Source organism: Podarcis filfolensis, assembly GCF_964270895.1.
Source record: "Podarcis filfolensis genome assembly, chromosome: 9".
Lineage (NCBI taxonomy): Eukaryota > Metazoa > Chordata > Lepidosauria > Squamata > Lacertidae > Podarcis > Podarcis filfolensis.
In genome coordinates, this window is record NC_139610.1 from 9,181,740 (window position 1) to 9,202,633 (window position 20,894).

Here is a 20,894-nt window from a genome sequence, read left to right on the forward strand (position 1 = left end):
TCAAAATGACAGGCACACTTTCATCTCTCCCTCTCCCTCTCTCCTTCCTGCCCTATTTTGGTCTGCTACCATATACAATATTGGGTAGAAACAAGAACAACAACATTATACTGCATCTAATTAAACTTCATCCAAATGCCCAACCAATGTATTATTCAATGCCAAATTTTCTTCGTTTGAAAAGGCGGGGGGGGGGGATTTATTGCAGTAAGGAAATTGACAGGTAGATGCTCTGAAAAAATGTGGAATGATTAACAGGAAGACATAAACACCACACAGGCAAACCAGGATGAATGCCCATTGCTATGCGTATAACCTCCCTGGAAACAAATCAAAACTGCTCAGTAAAGGCTGGACGCAGTCTAACCTCCTTGTCAGCTTTCTGCAAGCAAATGAGGACGAACGCACAACAGATTGTCTGGAGGAGGGCTAAAGCAGGAAGGGCAAGGTTTGGTGTGCACGAGTCTTAAATGTGCTCATTTCTCATGTGGGGACTAAAAAATAAAGCGTGACTTGAGTCTTTGAGACCTTATGACCATGGGAAGCTGCTGGCCCAGGGGAAAAGTCCACCAAGGGTGAGAGTAGATGGCAGGCACAGCCAACCTCTCTTTCACCTCTTACAATGCCAGCATGGTGCGTCGATGGGAAACTGGTTTTAGAGTGTGCATGAGAGAAATCCCTGCTTTTTGAGGTATTTAAATATAATTTAATGCTGTACTGTTTTTAACACTTGATTGGGAGCTGCCCAGAGTGGCTGGGGAAACTCAGCCAGATGACCGGGGGATAAATATTATTATTATTATTATTATTATTATTATTATTATTATTATTATTATTTCGGTAAAAAAACCAGAGGCCTTTTTACTGGGATTAATTGACGAGGAAATTCAAAAAAAGGATGTAAACTTGTTTATGTATCACAACGGCTGCAAGAATTCTTATGGCCCAAAGATGGAAGGAGCAAGAACTCCCCACCCTGGAAGACTGGCAAATAAAGATGGTAGAATATAAGTGGTTTAACGAACCAATTTTGTTGCACCTCTGAAATAACAGCTGCAGCTGCACGCAGTCAAATCAAACCATGTTTAACTTCCCACCATCTCTCTGCAATTCATATGCTCGTGGATATTTAGGTACAATGGACGAGAGAGGCATAGAAGGCGTGGGCAGATAAAGCCTAATTGCAGATCATAAAATCCATATTGGAGAACAACCTATTAAGAGATAACTAAGGAGAAAGAAGCTAAGAATGAAAGCAGGCCTAGTGGCCTTTCCCTCGTTGCTGACCTTTTCTGAACTGTGGTCTTATCAGTGTTTTACAGCTCAATATTCAGACCAGTAACCTATGTGTGTTCAAACCACTTCCACAACTCTCAATACACCTGCCTGCCTCATTGAAAAGGCTGTAAATGGCTACCAGTCAGGATGGCTACATTATAACTTCAGTGTTAGAGGCAGTAAGTCTCTGTACGCTAGTTGTTGGGAATCTCAAGTAGAGAGAGAGCTGTTGCCCTCAGCAATTGTAGCTATTTGCTCTGCACTAGGAGCAAAGGAGGGACGCGGGTGGCACTGTGGGTTAAACCACAAAGCCTAGGACTTGCCGATCAGAAGGTCGGCGGTTCGAATCCCCGCAACGGGGTGAGCTCCCATTGCTCGGTCCCTGCTCCTGCCACCCTAGCAGTTCGAAAGCACGTCAAAGTGCAAGTAGATAAATAGGTACCACTCCAGCGGGAAGGTAAATGGCGTTTCCGTGCGCTGCTCTGGTTCACCAGAAGTGGCTTAGTCATGCTGGCCACATGACCTGGAAGCTGTACGCCAGCTCCCTCGGCCAATAAAGCGAGATGAGCGCTGCAATCCCAGAGTCGGTCACGACTCGACCTAATGGTCAGGGGTCCCTTTACCTTTACCTAGGAGCAAAGTAAGCTGCCTTATACCAACTCAGACCACAGGGTTCATCTAGCCAAGTATAATTGGCAGCTATTCTCCATCATTTAAGGCAGAGATGCCCAGTTGACCCTGAGATACTGTGCATTCAAAGCACATGCTCTGCCACTCATCTATGGCCTAATAATAATAATAATAATAATAATAATAATAATAATAATAATTCATTTATACCCTGCCCATCTGGCTGGGTTTCTCCAGCCACTCTGGGCGACTTCCAACAGAACACTAAAATACAATAACCTATGAAACACTAAAAGCTTCCCTAAACAGGGCTGCCTTCAGATGTCTTCTAAAAGTTTGGTAGTTATCTTTCTCTTTGACATCTGATGGGAGGGCGTTCCACAGGGCGGGTGCCACTACCAAGAAGGCCCTCTGCCTGGTTCCCTGCAACTTGGCTTCTCGTAGCGAAGGAACCGCCAGAAGGCCTTCGGTGCTGGACCTCAGTGTCCGGGCAGAACGATGGAGGTGGAGACGCTCCTTCAGGTATACTGGACCGAGGCCGTTTAGGGCTTTAAAGGTCAGCACCAACACTTTGAATTGTGCTTGGAAACGTACTGGGAGCCAGTGTAGGTCTTTCAAGACCGGTGTTATATGGTGTCGGTGGCCACTCCCAGTCACCAGTCTAGATGCCGCATTCTGGATTAGTTGTAGTTTCTGGGTCACCTTCAAAGGTAGCCCCACATAGAGCGCATTGCAGTAGTCCAAGCGAGAGATAACTAGAGCATGCACCACTCTGGCAAGACAGTCCGCGGGCAGGTAGGGTCTCAGCCTGTGTACCAGATGGAGCTGATAAACAGCTGCCCTACGGGGGAAAGGGATAAAACTGCCGTTTAGACCATGGGTAGGCAATCTAAGGCCCAAGGGCTAGATCCAGCCCAATCATCTTATAAATCCAGCCCGTGGACTGTCTGGGAATCAGTGTGTTTTTACATGAGTAGAATGTGCCCTTTTATTTAAAATGCATCTCTAGGTTATTTGTGGGGCCTGCCTGGTATTTTACGTGAGTTGAATGTGTGCTTTTAATAATAATTTATTATTTATACCCCGCCCATCTGGCTGGGTTTCCCCAGCCACTCTGGGCGTCTTCCAACAAAACACTAAAATACAATAACCTATTAAACATTAAAAGCTTCCCTAAACAGGGCTGCTTTTAGATGTCTTCTAAAAGTTTGGTAGTTATTTTTCTCTTTGACATCTGGTCAAAGAGATGCATTTTATTTAAAATGCATCTCTGGGTTATTTGTGGGGCATAGGAATTCGTTCATTTATTTATTTTTTTCAAAATATAGTCCGGCCTCCCACAAGGTCTGAGGAACAGTGGACCAGCCCCCTGCTGAAAAAGTTTGCTGACCCCTGGTCTAGACAATACTGCCCTGGACGAACCCATTGGTCAGGATCAGTGAAAGGCAGTTTTCTGTGAACCATGACCACTCAAAGCATGTTTAACAACTTCAGTTAATGGGAGAATTTGGCATTTCCCAATGAAACCAGTGAGACTGAGAAATGCTTAAGTCTGGTGTGACCGTGCTCATCTTGTTAGGAAGGAAGTCACCAAAATGTTTGTCAAATCTTAGTTTGCATGTTCTAAGTGCTTCCTGATGGCTCCATCTAGTGGCTCTATTATTATTGTATTATACACATCAAACTGGTTTTCTAGGAACTGTTACGTCTTCAGGCCACAAAACAGGCAAGTACAAAGGCATTGCTGCCCACATTCACCTGCACTGAGTGGGTGGCCTGTGAAGTTTCTTGAATGTGAATTTCAGCAAGAGGTGAACCTCAAACTTTGGAGCCATAGTTTTGCCCACGATGCCATTTTGGCCAAGCTACACCCACTCGTCCTATACCTGATGTCATACATGACTTTAAGTTCTGCACACCTGAATGATTGCCTTGGCTTGGGAAAACGAATACTGTTTAAACATTAAATGGCAACTTCAGTGTGCATCTTTAAATGACAATCTATGAATTTATTTCAAAATGGGAAGCATTTAAAATATATTTGAAAATTAATAATACTGACTTAAAATCCGTAGCGGCATTTGAATAATACCAGTAATATCGTTCACTAGTTATATGATATAACATATTCTGAAGTGATTTGAGATGATAGCAATAACATGTATCGGCAGCAAGGAATGGTAATTAGATTTATGGAGTAGATGGTCTCTTCCTTTTAAATCCGACTTCCCATTACAGTTTATGGATTATGAAATTTACATTAATTCTTTGTGTAATGCGCGGTTGATGATATTATTATGTTGTAATTTGTCTTTTTGTTGTTGTTGTTATGTGTTGAACAAATAAAATATTTATTTTTTTTAAAAAAATGACAATCTTTGGCAACTATAGCTACAGGTGGAGCCCGTATCTCAAACTCTTTGCATTATTCAATCCCTGATCATGCTTTTTATGGTACAGTCTGACAGCATTTTCACAATCACTGGCCCTAGACCAGCACAGTTATTTGTACTTAAGAGGCTCTCAAGGCAGCGAATCGCTAAGCCTAAACAAGAACATAGGGCTGCATCCAACATTACAGAGTAGACCCACTGAAATTCATGGATGCGATTAATTTAGGCCTGTAAATTTCAATGGCCTGTGTAAAACTTCATTGGCTACGTCCTACAGAATTTACTTCAAAGAAAAATATTGGCATTGCTGAAAATAAAATACATGCCAGCTGAGCAAGATATTAGAGAGGTTTTGAAGAGATTCTTAAATCCGCCTTTATGAAACTTGTTATTGCGGTCTGGCCTTCAAATCGGTTTTGGATGATGTATCAATACGTTGTCCAGCCCTAGCATCCAACTGCCTTCCCTACTCTGATAGAATACACCCAGCAGATAAACACATGGCAGATGACCTGAACCCTAGTTAGGCAGGAACATACTTCAGACCCCAGCAGCCAAATGTCATAGCCTCATGTTGAACAACGTGCAGAGCTCAGTAGAGTGGGAGCCAGCCTACCAGAAGAGTATCTGAGGTGTACTTGCCTGGATGAAGAGTCAGTATCCAAAGCCAGGTCCAGTCCTAGTGTTGGTCAAACGGCAATCCACTTGGTCAGAGAATCCAAAGGTCAGGGGGTCAGGGGCCAAGGCAAGCAGGAAGCAGCAAAGTAGGACCAGAAACTACAAGTGTTGTTTCCAGCATCTGAGTACTGCTGGAAGCTTGGCTGAAGCCAGCTGGTTCTCATCAGACCTTCTCCTGTGTGTCCTTGAAAGCTGATCAGCTGCAGGTGGAGTCACTTCCCCCTTCAGGCTGCTGTTCAGCAGGCAGAGCTGACTCCTGGCCCATGACATCAAATTATATGAAGTTTTATTAAGAGTTTAAAAAGTGAGGTGAAGAGGACAAAGTAGACTGGAAAATAACACGAGCTTTTTGGCTCCAAACTACTGTACCTAGGCTGACCTAGCTACTTACAAACAGGCTTATGGTCTTAACACACCATAGGTGGTCGATTGTATAGTTTTCCTATGGTTGATGTAGTGGTTAAGAGCAGTAGACTCGTAATAGGTGAACCGGGTTCGTGTCCCCACTCCACCACATGCAGCTGCTGCATGACCTTGGGCCAGTCACACTTCTTTGAAGTCTCTCAGCCTCACTCACCTCACAGAGTGTTTGTTGTGGGGGAGGAAAGGAAAGGAGAATGTTAGCCGCTTTGAGACTACTTCAGGTAGTGATAAAGTGGGATATCAAATCCAAACTCTTCTTCTTCTTGATGGACCCTGAGGTGAGGGACCTCATGACAGAATGAAGAACACCCCAATTTGGAGGGTTTGAATTGAGTGCATTGGATTGAGTGCTACCTGCACTGGATTGAGTGGCAGCTGACACCTTTTGACCAATCCAAGCACGTCACACCTGGGAGGTAACTAGTGTGACACCTTGCCCAGACTTGGGATGTTGGCCAGTACCCTCTGGGGGCAAAGATGGTTATCTCTGGTGGAAATTGCCACTGGATTTCTCAATCTTTCCTGCCAGACAGAATCTATTTTGGGTTTGTGGATTCAAGATTGATGCACTTGCCTCGCTCAAGCAAAATGGAAGAACAAGGGAGCAGGGCTTTTTGTCCACACTCGTTATTATGAACCTTACCCTAAAGGGGATCAAAGACCTCAAAACTCTAGACTCCAAACCGATGTGTCTACATTAGGTTTTGGTCGTCCCATTTTGTTCTAAATAGTTATGAACTGTGGTTACTACACATTTTAAGCATGCTTTGAAAGAGTATGTAGCACTACCCATGTGCCATGGTGTTTCATGACGTACAGACAAGAGAACATATCTCAGGGCTGAGAGGCTTACTCTATTTCACCATAGGAGAATCAAGGGAAGAACAGAGTAGAGGCAGGGATAAGTGGAACAAGAAAGAATTCCTTTAGTTACATGTGTTTAAGATGAGCCTCCTCCATAACCAGTTCTTACCATCTCATATCATGTGAGCAGATCATCAGGGAAGGATGGAGACAGCTGCAGAGGGAAGCCACATGTCAGGATCAAAACCACTGTTTTTTCAATATTTTAAAATATGTTTACTATTTTATACTTTCATTCATGGCGGTTTGCTTATTTAAGAGAACTTACAATTTTGGTCAAGCTATATTAGTATGCCAACTAGAAATTAGGTAAAGGGACCCCTGACATTTTCAGTTTAAGAACGTACCTCCAGAACTAGCAAGTGAGGAAAGGGACTTAGCTAGAATTCTTCCTTACATGCTGGTTTTTGTTATAAAGGTAAAGGTAAACGACCCCTGACTGTTAAGTCCAGTCGCGGACGACTCTGGGGTTGCAGCGCTCATCTCGCTTTACTGGCCGAGGGAGCCACGCAGACAGCTTCCGGGTGATGTGGCCAGAATGACTAAGCCGCTTCTGGCGAACCAGAATAGAACACGGAAACGCCGTTTACCTTCCCGCCGGTGCGGTACCTATTTGTCTACTTGCACTTGACGTGCTTTCGAACTGCTAGGTTGCAGGAGCAGGGACCAAGCAATGGGAGCTCACCCCGTCGAGGGGTTTCAAACCGCTGACCTTCTTATCGGCAAGCCCTGGGCTTTGTGGTTTAGACCACAGCGCCACCAGAAGTTAATTATACACAAATCGTGCCTGGGCTACCACCAACTGTTCTCTGTTGAGAGCCAGTGTAGTGTAGTGGTTAAGAGCGGTGGACTCATAATCTGATGAACCAGGTTCGCATCCCCGCTCCTCCACATGCAGCTGCTGGGTGACCTTGGGCTAGTCACACTTCTCTGAAGTCTCTCAGCCCCACTCACCTCACAGAGTGTTTCTTGTGGGGGAGGAAGGGAAAGGAGATTGTTAGCCACTTTGAGACTCCTTAGGGTAGTGATAAAGTGGGATACCAAATCCAAACTTTTCTTCTTCTTCTCTGAATAGTCAGTTAATAACGTAATTAGCATGCTCAGTACAGTAGTACCTTGGTTTGCAACTGTTTCGGATTACAACCGTTTTGGAATACAACCACGTCAAACCCGGAAGTGCGTGTCCCTTTTTTTGGATTACAACCCCCCCCCTTTTGGATTATAATTCTTTTTTTTGGGGGGGAGGCCCCATTGGCGAATGCGTGCCTTGGGTTACAACCTGTTTTGGTTTATAACCAGACCTCTGGAACAGATTATGGTTGTAAACCAAGGTATACTTGGTGCATTCATTTCCCCCTGGCCTCATAGCTTACCTTAAATTCCCACCTGCTGTACCTCTGACATCATATATGATGCCTGCTGATTTGTGGTCTTTCAAACTTTGGCTGGTGGCCCTGCCCACTTGTCAAAGTTGGCTTGCAAGGGTGGGAGAAGATAAGGATCTGTTCAGATCTGTTTTTCCACTTCTGGCTTACAGTCTCACCCCATCTCCCTGTGTAACTCAGGAAAAAGCTTCATGCTTCTGATGAAGTGGACTGTAATCTGTGAACCCTTACGCCATAAAATATTGGTAGTCATAGGTACCTGCTATAATTAGAGGCAAAGGAGCGCATTTCAACAAGAAATGCAGGTGAGCTAAAATGAAAGCATGCTGTACGACTTCCTAACTAACCAAGACTCCCAATGTGATAGGACCATGAAAGGGAGAGGCTCCCCTGAACAGACACAAAAAGGCACTCTGAATTCAGCTGAGATCGCATAAAAGGACAGAGGGAAGGGATACGAATCGAGGGAATTCATTACTAACTTGTCCTTGCAAAGGTGGGAGGCAGGTCACTTACAAAATTGATTTAACTGACTAAAAAAAAAAAGACCCAGTTAACAGAATTTTTACTGCAGAAAGGAGCTGTATGAAAAGTCTTCCATTTTCAAACCAAAAGACATACACACTTTAGCCAGGTAAAAGAGTGTCATTAAAAATGAAGTGTTGATGGATGATTGGGTGGTAGACAAAGAGATAATGCATTATCCTCAATTAAGTGAAGAAGTGACTCCAATAGAAATGGATTACATCCATTAGGAGAGAATCAGTGTGGCCTAGAATGTAAGCTTTTATGTCTAGGTTCATCAAAGAAAGCCTCAGCCACTGAGCATTCTTGTGTTTAGCCTCTGTTTTCACTCTGTAAAATGGAAATATCACCAACATGCATTACAAAATTACTGACAGAATGAAGACCTTGTACGGCAAAGCCTCCTGCTCATTAAAATTGTTTTACTGCTTTCAAAATTGTCAACAGGTGTCCCTCTGGAACTGAACTTTAAAGAAAATGAAGCAAAACTGGAATCTAACTGGCTTTAGAGCTGAAGAATGAGGGAACATGATATATTGCCATTATTATTGTTTTGTTGTGTTTCGTTTTGTGATTCTACCTGTTTTCAATGCTAGATTTTTCTTATATAGCTACTCTAGACTCTCATGATAGGAAGGGGTAAACTTAAGAATTAAAATAATAAAGGTCCAACATTTGGGGCTTATGCTTCTCCCCTTGCACTTTAGTAAATAACTTTTTTAATCGAGGGGTGGTTTTCGAAAAAGGTCAAAACCCCTCTAGGCATGTCCAAGTCTTTTGGTATGCATAAAACAGCTCTCCGGATCGCAACTTCGGGAAGATCATGCGAACATCTCAAGTTTCAGACTTCAAGTTTCAAAACATCACTCACCAATAACTCTGAAGTTGTTGCTAAAGGGAAATCTGAATGTTAAACATTTGCCAGCCAGTTTTTATTGATATGTTACTGATGTTTTTACTGACATGTCACTCCTGGTTCTTCTACTGTCGTTGCACTATTTTTATGTTGCGTAAGGTTGTACACAGCCTTGCTGTATTTCCTATGGAAGTGTGGTGTGAAAATAATTAAATAATACCCTGCACACTCATGTAACACAAGAAGCCTGAATGAAAACTCACTTTGTCAAGTAGAAGTGCTGAATTGTGCTGAATGACATGAGTTCTGGCTGTCTTCTGCAATTGAGGGAAAGGCAGTACAAACTTAGCAGAACACACACAACTTTCTATAAAGAACCCTAATAGATCAGGATGTGTTATGTGCAGGGCCCTTAAACTTTTGAATTGGAAACATTTTAATAATTTTTTTTTTCTTGTGCAAGGAGGTCCTGGATAGAAGCAACAGCCTAGAACTTACCATTTTGGCAGTGTGTCTTTTCTTGGCAACTGTAATGTCAGATTTTAGGCACAACACCCCACCACCTGACCGTCTCAACCAATATTGTGCATATGGATTTTAGAGAAAGTTATTTATTTTACACATTTAAATATAAAAGTGAAATGTGATGGACATACCTAAGAGAGAGAACGTTAACATGTAAAAAAATACTGTCCAATTCTGCATCTCAAAACAGAATCTTATAATGAAAGATTCACAGAGGAGTAACAGATCTCCTGCAAAAATCTCGCAGGTATACTTTTAAAAAGTATAAAATATTTTAAAATGGCAGCTCTCTCCTACCCAATACTCTCCCCGCTCAACGTACCCATGTCTGTAAACTGTGGAAAATTATTCATAGCACGGAAGAAAAGTTCCATTTAAATCCTTTCAAGGATAATGTCCAGTGGCACTACACAGTAGTTTCGTGTTTCCATAACCCAGTCCTGATATTGCCAGTGCTGTCAGCAGTCAGTAATGTCGCATCCTGGGCACTGCTTTTTAGTGGCCCGTTCTGGACAGCCAAATTTAAGCCATAGGACTTCTGCTGCCCTTCCAGCTCGGCCACTATGGGCTTCCTAAGTACATCCTTTTTGAAGTTTGTTGGCACTGTCTTTTCGGTATTCCTGTGTCCTTTCTGAAGAGTGCTGCAAGCATCACCACTGCTGTCTTGCTGAGACTGGTTATACTGCCGCTCCCTGTAGGCCAAATAAGCTCTCCGGCTCCTTGAATGCCCTTCGCTGATACTTTGACGAGGTTTGGGCATGCCATTTTGGATGCTTCCTTCCACGCTGGTGGGGACATCGTAAGCATACTCCCGCAAGACCGTTAGCCTGCTGGCACGATGCCCTTTACTCCTGTTTTTGTGATGGCGACCTGGGTGCCCATTTGTCCGTAAAGGTACCTCTAAAGGGGCCACGTGCATTTTGATCTCATTGTCTACCGAGTGCTCAGTAAGGCTGTTATCGAGCGGAGGGCCTGTGTTCAGCGCCAAGGGGCCTGCAGGACACTGAGCTGCTGCAGCCTGTATATTGGTCAGCTTACAGCCCGGAGAAGAATTTTTTAAGCTTGGCGCACTTTTATTAGTGCATGACGACTCTGCACTGCTATTGGTGCACTTGGCAGGTTCCCCGTTTGCCCCGCTCGCGCTGGAAGAGGGCTGAATGTTCACTTGTACCGAGTATGTGCTCCTTCCAGGGCAGCAGGTTGTGATCCAAGCATGTCGGACATCTTCCCGGTTGATGCAATGATGTGTTATTAGGAAACCACTAAGAGTTAAACACACAACTCCAAAAAAGCAGCTAAATACCAAATCCAAGGGGTAATATAAAGAAACAGCAAAGGCCCCGACAATCCACAGGGCCACGTACAGAAATAAAGTGAGGCTCACGCCCAGAAGCTGAGCATGGAAGCTGTGCTCATTCTCCAAAGCTGAAGTGGAAACCAGCGACACAGACATAGAATCCTGGTGGTTGAGGTCACTATGTTCATTGGTAGCTAAACGCTGCTGCTCCTCAGCTGGCTCTTTAAGCTCAAATTTACGCTCAGGGTGCCTCTTCAGTTGTATAAATATGCTGAGAAAATACATGCAGTTAACGAAAATAATGAAACTGGAGGGTCCATAAAATGCTCCCAAGCTTGGTTCCCATGCCATCCAACAACTGCAATAAGACAAAAAAAGCAAAATGTGAGAAAGGCATCTGCTTTCATGTTACTCTTAATAATAATTTCAGTTAAATATATCCACCCAAATACTCACTATGCTGCATGAGGCCTGCTTCCGTAATTCCTTATATTTGCAGCAGCTGTTATCCCACAGACTATCACAGGGATGCCACCACCAATTAGGTAGAACCTAAAAAACAAAGCAGATGCCAGTTAGCGGTTACAACAATTAAAGGCACACTCCAATTCCGTAGTACGACTGGAAAGCTCGCCCCAGTTCTTAGGATGGGATAGCACATGGAAAGCAGTATCCCCCCCCCCCCGCCACCCAAAAAAGTTTAAATGCTGGTGGTTGCTCAGTAGAAAGCTGAACGGCAGGGACTTCAAGGTAGCTGTTTCTGAAATACTACCAGAGCCCCTTGTGGGACCAGCTAGATAGATGCATCAGCATAGTCTCAAGGCATGGAGAGAGGATGGGGTTGGGAGAAGGAAGGGGTTTGGCTTTCTCAGACCAGGGTTGGGGAACCTCGGACTTGCTGGTCGAAAGCAGGCCTCCCTTTCTCCACCCCCACTGCTCTCTGACTGATTTTCACCTTCCCTGGGTTTTTTCTGGCTGGCTGGCATGTATCAAACTCTGATAATGCGTCTTGCTTGCCTAGTTTCAGGATAGAGAGGGATGTGCAAGTGTGTGTAAAGGTAACCTGTTCATTTACTGCTCTGGCCCTGCACACCAAAGGCTTGAAGCCCCCAGAGGGTTTCCCATTAGGAAATTTTGCCTTTTGGTGCGAGAACGTTCTCCTCCCAATGTCAGGTACTGGCCCACTCTGACTAGCAGTGGTTCTGCAGGATGTCAAGTGAGAGTCTTTCCCATCACTTGCTTCCTGATCCTGCCCAGAAAGCATGTGGTCTGCTACTGAGCTAAGGTGTCTGCCCCAGCTCCTTCAAAAGCAGGGCTATACAAGGAATATTCCAAATGGATTTTACTTCTTGTGCTCTCTTAGGCATGCAAGAGAAAAAATATTTTGTATGAGAAATTAACACAACGAGGCTATAAAGTTCCATTCAATTTTGGAAAAAAAAAAACAACTGATCAGTTTCTGCCACCTTGTGGACAAAGCCAGATTAAACTAGTTTAATGGACAATGGCTGAAACATCTGTATGAAATAATTTCTGTTGAAGTGCACACCAAGAGTTTATCCAGTTTGCAACCTGTTTTAGCATATAATGGAAGTTGGCTTGAATACAGTTTTACCTGTTCTGCTTAGTTTCATGGCTTTATTTTAACTGCTCCTTTTACTGTCTTATTTCTGTAGTGTTTCACTTATTTACTGTTATTTATATATTTACTGTATACTATCCTGGAACTGAAATCTTCTAAAATAAAAAAATAATAATCTTCATCAGCTTGTAAATCATAAACACTGAAAGGGAGTAAGTCAACCTAAAATATTTACATATGCTTTCTGATCTCATCTTGACCGCCACTAGAACAAGAAGCTACTCTCCCCCCGTTATACCCCAAACTTGGCACCCATGGCGATACTCTAAGCATGCTGGTCATTTTTATGTTCCTCAGTCTTTCCCTAATATCCACCTAGAACTTGCTGAGTTCCATTCAAGTAGAGAAATCCCAAGAACAACACACTAATTTAAGCAGAAGCGGAACAATAATATTTCTTACCTAAGCATTGGCCTAGGAGGTGGGGGCGGTTCATCAGGATCTTGACACCTCTTTGCCTTCCTAGTGACTTGCTTATAGATGTTCCTCGAAGTGACTCCTGTCCACAGTAAGGTGGCAAGTGTAGAATAGTGCAGAATTATCCCAACCTGGAAAATATACAATAAGACAATTAAGGCATTTGCTTAAGAGAGATACGGTCTATTTGTATGTTTAACACACACAGGCACTCAAGCACTTCTTCCACAACCGAGGTACCAACTTAAGCCAATACCTACTTGCTTAATTATGGCAAGTTAATTTTTAACTCTTGGTTGGACAACTTGTTTTGTAATGATCGTTTACCGCCCTTATAACCGCTAGTAAGAAAGAGTTCTTAAAGAAATGGGAGTGCCTGATCACCTCATCTGTCTCCTGAGAAATCTGTCTGTGGGACAAGAAGCTACAGTTAGAACTGGATATGGAACAACAGATTGGTTCAAAATTGGGAAAGGAGTATGGCAAGGCTGTATATTGTCTCCCTGCTTATTTAACTTATATGCAGAATTCATCATGCGAAAGGCTGGGCTGGATGAATCCCAAGCCGGAATTAAGATTGCTGGAAGAAATATCAACAACCTCAGATATGCAGATGACACAACCTTGATGGCAGAAAGTGAGGAGGAATTAAAGAACCTTTTAATGAGGGTGAAAGAGGAGAGTGCAAAATATGGTCTGAAGCTCAACATCAAAAAAAACGAAGATCATGGCCACTGGGCCCATCACCTCCTGGCAAATAGAAGGGAAGAAATGGAGGCAGTGAGAGATTTTACTTTCTTTGGCTCCATGATCACTGCAGATGGTGACAAAAAGTCACTAAATTAAAAGATGCCTGCTTCTTGGGAGAAAAGCAATGACCAACCTAGACAGCCTCTTAAAAAGCAGAGACATCACCTTGCCAACAAAGGTCCGTATAGTTAAAACTATGGTTTTCCCAGTAGTGATGTATGGAAGTGAGAGCTGGACCATAAAGAAGGCTGATCGCCGAAGAATTGATGCTTTTGAATTATGGTGCTGGAGGAGACTCTTGAGTCCCATGGACTGCAAGAAGATCAAACCTATCCATTCTGAGGCTCCAGTACTTTGGCCACCTCATGAGAAGAGAAGACTCCCTGGAAAAGCCCGTGATGTTGGGAAGGATGGAGGGCACAAGGAGAAGAGGACGACAGAGGACGAGATGGTTGGATAGTGTTCTCGAAGCTACCGGCATGAGTTTGACGAAACTGCGGGAGGCAGTGGAAGACAGAAGTGCCTGGCGTGCTCTGGTCCATGGGGTCACGAGGAGTCGGACACGACTAAACAACAACAACAAGAAGAAAGAGAACGACAACTATACACCCCCCGCCCATTAAGAAAACAGGCTGTTCAAAACATAACATATAATTCCCAGGAAACATACAAATTGGCTGAAAGGCTGCAGTTTCTGAGAGGTCACCTACTCATTTAACTTTAATGAACCATTTGATGGGTTTGCTTCAAACTATGCCTTGCTTTGCCGAAGTTGGTACATGCATTACTTTGTACTGGTATACATGGGAAAGTGCATTTACAACGTTGTGTTTGTATATCGGCACTAAAGTACAAATCGCTTCATGAAGAGTTCCTGAAGCCACTTACCTGGAATGCTAATGGGCATGGTTCCTGACTGGATTAAATTCTAGATCAGTGCTTTTTGTGTGGATTATATTATCACTGGGATGGTGTCCTGAGGGACCCTCAATAATCTCAGAAACAGCAAATGAAAAACCTTGAAAGCAGCTTTCCCTGCAATGTATATATTCTTGTGTGTGCTTGGCTGGGTGTGCATTCTTGAACACATTCCCAAATCCTCTGTAGGGATCGGGAATTATTTGGGGATAAATTTATATGGGAAAAGTTCTCTGAGGGGAGAAAACTTGAAAACCACTGGTCTAGATAACAGCATTCCTCAATAAATTATACTTTGAAACAAAATTCCAGAATTGTACATTTGTTTCCGCTTTAGCAGTTCTCTATAAGACGGCAACAGGAAACTGTCAAATTTTAATATTTCTCCATGGGAAAACGCCCAGCAGCTCTTGACAAAATCATTGCCCCCACCCCTGAGCTCTTTATTACTATTTCTTTTCTTAGTTTTCCCAACACACAGTTTAACTTACTGCTTGGCAGATGCTAGCATTCTTGCTCTGGGTAACGCCTCCAACAAACATGACACATGTCAGGAAAATATGAAAGCTGAGGTTAACTAACATGTGCCAACTTTTAAGGCTGATCCTGATGACACTGTTAAACAACAGAAGCAAAGCAATTCTTCATACAAATGTTCAATTATACAAGCATATATTTTTAACCAGAATCATGCTAGTTGCATCAACCTGAATCTATGTGGACCTTTATGATGAAAACTGAATTCAGCAATGCCAAATCACAGAATGCCCTCCCTAGGAAATGCATCTGGAGGAAGGAAAAGCATCTGGACAAAGCATTAACAGCTAAATCAGTATTTAAATACTTTGCACCTTCATGGAATGCTTTCCACAGCCGTCATGGCTATTCAGCCTTATCAACCAATGTGAACAGAGTGCTCCCTAAATGCAGCTAACAGCTGCACTTTCAGGAAAGCTTGCTTGTCGTTACTAATCTCTTACTGAGATCTCTCTGAATTTTCCAAGAAACCCCAAGGTTTATTTAAGTGCACTGGGCTAAATTATTAGAACTGTAGCATAAATCAGAAAATTTACCATTCCGATGTTAATCTATGTTCTCTAATTTGCCTGCTATTTGGTTTTACAGTGGTACCTCGGGTTAAGTACTTAATTCGTTCCAGAGGTCCGTTCTTAACCTGAAACTGTTCTTAACCTGAAGCACCACTTTAGCTAATGGGACCTCCTGCTGCCGCCGCGCTACCAAAGCACGATTTCTGTTCTCATCCTGAAGCAAAGTTCTTAACCAGCAGCACTATTTCTGGGTTAGCGGAGTCTGTTACCTGCAGCGTATGTAACCCGAGGTACCACTGTAGTTCTGTTGAGCCCACTGTTGAAAAAGCTGTCCCGCTAATTTATACATCATCTAATGGCAGCCCAGAATGCAGTAGCTTCCTGTAAGGGTTAGGGTTTTGTTTTGGTTGGGGGGGCGGATTTGAAACCCTTAAAGAAAACAACTCGTTTAAGTGTAGATTGTAACAGGCAATACATGTAAACGCAGAAAGAGTGGTGCCCCCAGAGATTACCCCAGAGAGTGTTTGAAACAGCACTGCAAATTGAAATATATAACACAGATTGAGAACGAATCTGGACTAGATTCTACTCTTATTGGTATGAACTTATGAAAAGGTGGTTGATAGGCATGCCATTCCGTTATCCAGCTACCTGATACTTTGAAGCAAACTAACCGACATCGCCTACTAATTTAACATGAGTCTATATTTCTGGTGCTGGACTGCTGTGTACATATAGCAACCCGTGGCTAATTACTTGCGTTTTGTCTAGATAGGACAGTATGAATTCAAAAATCTTGATACCTGTGATGGTATATGTAGCTAACTTTGATCATCAGGAGGCACATCAAGAGAATCACAGCTGAGGCATAGATAACTGGATGTAAGAGGTCAACTGCCTGGGCATACCCTGTCAAATCCTGAAAGACAAGACGATGCAAATGATTAATTATATTTATAGCTGTATTTGGTGTTAGGATTGCTATAATCAGGACTGCCCCAACAGCCCCATGAAACCGTTAAAAGAACAGCAGAACATCTGAGCACAGTCAGAAAAGAGCTCTTCCCACTTGAGCTCCTTTGGGAGTTCTCAGTTCTAGTCCTTGATCAGGAGTCCTTAAAGAGAAGACTGATTCATAGTGCAGATAAAGGGGGAAATTATTGAGGCTGCATGAGTCGCTCAGCACAATTTAATGGCCAAATTTATGAAGTAATGCTAACAACTGAGGGGTAGCTTACACTCTCCTAAAATTAACCAGGTTAACACTCTTGTCAAATTTTATTCCTATGAATGGATCTTTGTCAGAGAAGGTAACGTAATATTTATTTTTGTTCCTCCAGGTGGCACAGTTATATTTTACTTGAAACTGATTCCCTCTTTAAATATAAACCGAACAGTAGGAAATGTTTCCTTCTTTCTTTTTCTTCTTTTTTTGCAAGCAGGCTGTTCCTTTACATAGAAGGATTAGATGTAATTGCAAGAATCAAAGAGTAAGAATGTTCAGTTGTGGGATTATATTGATTTAACTTTTTTAAAAAATACCTGTCAATACCACCAGTTCAAAAATAGATTTCTTTTATCTTTACTTATGTAAGGGCTTCAAAGAGAAAACTATTATACACAAACTATGAGACACATTGATAATGAGTATCCAAAGACAAAATAGAAGATATACTCCGTAGTCACGATCTTAATAAAGAACTTGGATACTTATAAACTAAAGGTAAAGGTACTCCTGCCCATACGGGCCAGTCTTGCCAGACTCTAGGGTTGTGCACTCATCTCACTCTATAGGCCGGGAGCCAGCGCTGTCCGCAGACACTTCCGGGTCACGTGGCCAGCGTGACAAGCTGCTTCTGGTGAGCCAGCGCAGCACACGGAACGCCGTTTACCTTCCCGCTGATAAGCGGTCCCTATTTATCTACTTGCACCTGGAGGTGCTTTCGAACTGCTAGGTTGGCACTTATGAACTACTTGAAACTTATTGTTTCCTTTTCCTTGTTTGTTTTGTTTTTAAATTTTTATTTAGTTTTTCAGTTTAAAATTTTACAATCAATTATCCAACAGCCAACAAGATTCCAAAGAATCTCCTGGCCTCCCCTCCTCCTCTTTGTGGGTCCTGTTGCTAATCACTTCCTCCTGCGTCTTTTATAATAATCCAAATCTTTTACAACTTCATTATATCCAAAATTCAACATTAAACTATAAGTGTTATTCCAATCCTACTAATGATTACAATGGTTTTTAAGATAAATTATGGATTTTCCCCATTCCTTATTAAAATTTTGGTCTTGCCGATTTCTGATTCTTCCGGTCATTTTTCATTATCTGTTGTCACAATAGTGGTGTCAGTGCCCAAACTGCTTTACAATTCTATTCTTAATTATCATGAAGCTTGTTAAGGTACATTAAGACTGAGGGCAGCCTTGCAAATAGTTTGTGAGCTAGTGGTCGTCAAATACAGTGGCACCTCTGGTTACAATCTTAATTCGTTCTGGAGGTCCGTTCTTAAGCTGAAACCATTCTTATCCGTTCTTTCACTAATGGGGCCTCCCGCTGCACACGCACCTCTGACGAGCGATTTCCGTTTGCATCCTGGGCGAAGTTCACAACCAGGAGCAGCTACTTCTGGGTTAGTGGAGTTCGTAACCTGAAGCGTTGGTAACCAGAGGTACCACTGTATTTTGGGGACTCACTTGTCCACACATACCTGTGTTAGTGAATTGTAGCACAGATTGCCCCACAGAAGAAAAAGATAACCCCTCTTCCAATTTGCAAAGGCTGGGCTGTGTTTTGCCCATGATCACCTCAATATTTCTGCTATGTATATGAAACTAATGTTTTCTAAGTTGCCTTAGGAAGGCACCGTCTCCAAAGGAGGCACAGAATTTCTTTAAATAAATGAAAAGTTTTCACCTTTGATAGAAAAACATATTAACCACATAAATTTGGATAAAATGAACAGCTCACATACCATCAGTACTGCATAGTTACTGAGTGAGTAGCACTGTATAGTAGTGACGTTTTCATCTGAAGAAAGAATGTGACATCCATCAGATTTCCATCCTCCTTGCCCATTCAGCAAATCAAAGTCCCACTGCACCGCAACAGCATCTGCTCCATGCGCAATGCGCCGCAATGTCACATTAATAGGAGTGTGTTGATGGGGCAGACTCAAGCCATCTTGTTTGGTTATACAGAAAGAAAATGGGATTTTATCTTATTACACGCAAACTAAAGCACTGACATTTTACAATTAAAGACAAAGACAGAGGCGAAAGTTCTCGGAACAGATAATATGCCAGAAACACACCTAATTTGGTGAGGATAACCGGCGTGACCACTGTAAGGCGTTTTCTATCCACAGCTAAAGTTGTTGAATTCCCTGTTGTTGGGAAAAGTTTCCCATTGCGAAATGCAATAAGTTGAAGCTTGTAGACAGTGTCATCTGCTGGCCTGATCTCTCTTTTGTGCTTGTGTGAAAAAAGGGCAGGTGGAAGTTGTATTGAGGCCTCCACAATTGTGTTCTGCAAAACAGACATGTGGTGTTAATACTGAAACAAAAGACAATGCTTCCTATCTCTGCTTTGATATGTTGTTCCCTCCATCCCTCAGTTTCCTTTCCTTAATGTGTGCTCAGGGGTGTGCTTGTCAAAACATCATTTCTTTTGTGAGGAATTGCTTCCATGAGGTTAGTTTGCCGTGACCTGACTAAGTAATGTCTGAAGCCTCCTGAGCACATGGAAGGGTTAACCAAATTCAAATAAATAATCCACATATTCTATTAGAAGCAATTGCAGATGTTAAAAGTAAATTGAGAATAGTAGTTGCCAGTTATAGCTCCCCTTACTTCCAGCTCATGGAAGAGAAGATAATTCTAAAGGAATGATAAAGGATAAAGGAAGAAATTTCCATAGACAGTGTGGAAGAAAATCCTTGTGTTGTCTGTTAAAACTTTTTAAGAATTCCATTTGCCAGTTAAGTTGGACTTTCTCTCTGTATCTCAAAATACCCTTCTTACGTAATCTCAAAGCAGGGCTGGGAAAAACTCCTACCTGAAACCATGGAGAGTCACTCTGCATGACTGCATGACCATGAAGAGACAATACTGAGCTAAATGGACCAATAGCTTAGGGACACAGGAAGCTGTTTTATACCTTCATCTATACAAAATAATTTCTTTAGGGTTAGCTTATCAAGCATCTAACACAAACTCTGTATATTCAACAGAATCAAGTGATCAAGCTATTCCTGAGCTGTACATTTCAGTCTGCAAAAGGGATGGGGGGCCTCCCTCAAAGAAAATTAGCCTACCAAGGGGAATGGGTTTGGCCTAGCCTTCTCCCCAAAAGAGTTAGTGTACTTTTGTGTGTGCGCATGACGTAGAATATTTTAAACAAAGCTTTCCTGCTGATTATATAAATTGCCTCAAACACATATTCTCTCTCTCTCTCTCTCTCTCTCTCTCTCACACACACACACACACACACACACACACTTAATCTAACCTTAAGTGCCAGGCTTGACAATGTATTTGAGACATTGCACTTAAAGCCCAGTTGCTTATCAAGGCTTCCATCCAGATCTCTTCGTCCATATTCAGGAAGTCCTGTGCGGTCTGCTGCCGCTACTTTCTGGAACACAGTGCAGGTCATTCCGGTGAAGCTAGTTCCTTTTATTACATAAGCTTCCACGGCAATATTTGGAGAATACTGTAGAAAACAAAGATACAAATAGATGGATGGACACATACACACACAGAGAGGTATGTCTGAAACCTGTTATATACTGGTAATTTAAACCAGTTAAAGTACACAATTTCCCTTCAATATTCCAAATATTCTGTTCCTACTTAGTTGAATAGCTTCCATTAAAAATAATCTACTATTTTAATAAAGCAGTGCTTATCAATGAATAAAAAGTGTCATTTCCTACCGTTGAGTAAACCTGAGCTCCATTAGCTAGCCGGTATGTAGCAATCTTCTGCAAGCACTGTACAATTCGGGTACAAGCTTTAGCTTCCCTCTGTGCCATCCACAGAATGCGTTCATCAGCTAGCATTATGTTACTTGCAATATCAACCATCACGTCACCAAGCTAACAGAAAGAGATCAGAAAGGTTGACATATATGTTTGTGTACCATTTTTCATAGTTTTTAAAAATATTTTATTTTCCCTGTCCTGCAGCATTTTATTACATTTTTATTCCACCATTTCCACGTACTGAAGGAGCTCATTACACGGTTTTCTCCTCACCCACTTTT

At 42.4% G+C, this 20,894-nt stretch overlaps 1 protein-coding gene across 1 annotated transcript in view; it reads right to left on the reverse strand.

Moving 5' to 3' along the window:
* Positions 1–9,627: 9,627 nt before the first annotated feature.
* ADGRA3 (adhesion G protein-coupled receptor A3) overlaps positions 9,628–20,894 on the reverse strand; it is a 44,919-nt gene continuing 33,652 nt past the window's right edge. The window contains exons 11-19 of the mRNA XM_083630131.1: positions 20,566–20,727; positions 20,139–20,342; positions 18,944–19,157; positions 18,605–18,813; positions 16,434–16,549; positions 15,073–15,196; positions 12,899–13,044; positions 11,311–11,406; positions 9,628–11,212 (exon numbers count right to left, since the gene is read on the reverse strand). Coding sequence (XP_083486257.1) covers positions 9,964–11,212; positions 11,311–11,406; positions 12,899–13,044; positions 15,073–15,196; positions 16,434–16,549; positions 18,605–18,813; positions 18,944–19,157; positions 20,139–20,342; positions 20,566–20,727 — 2,520 coding nt within the window. The 3' untranslated portion in view covers positions 9,628–9,963. The remainder of the gene's footprint in view (positions 11,213–11,310; positions 11,407–12,898; positions 13,045–15,072; positions 15,197–16,433; positions 16,550–18,604; positions 18,814–18,943; positions 19,158–20,138; positions 20,343–20,565; positions 20,728–20,894) is intronic.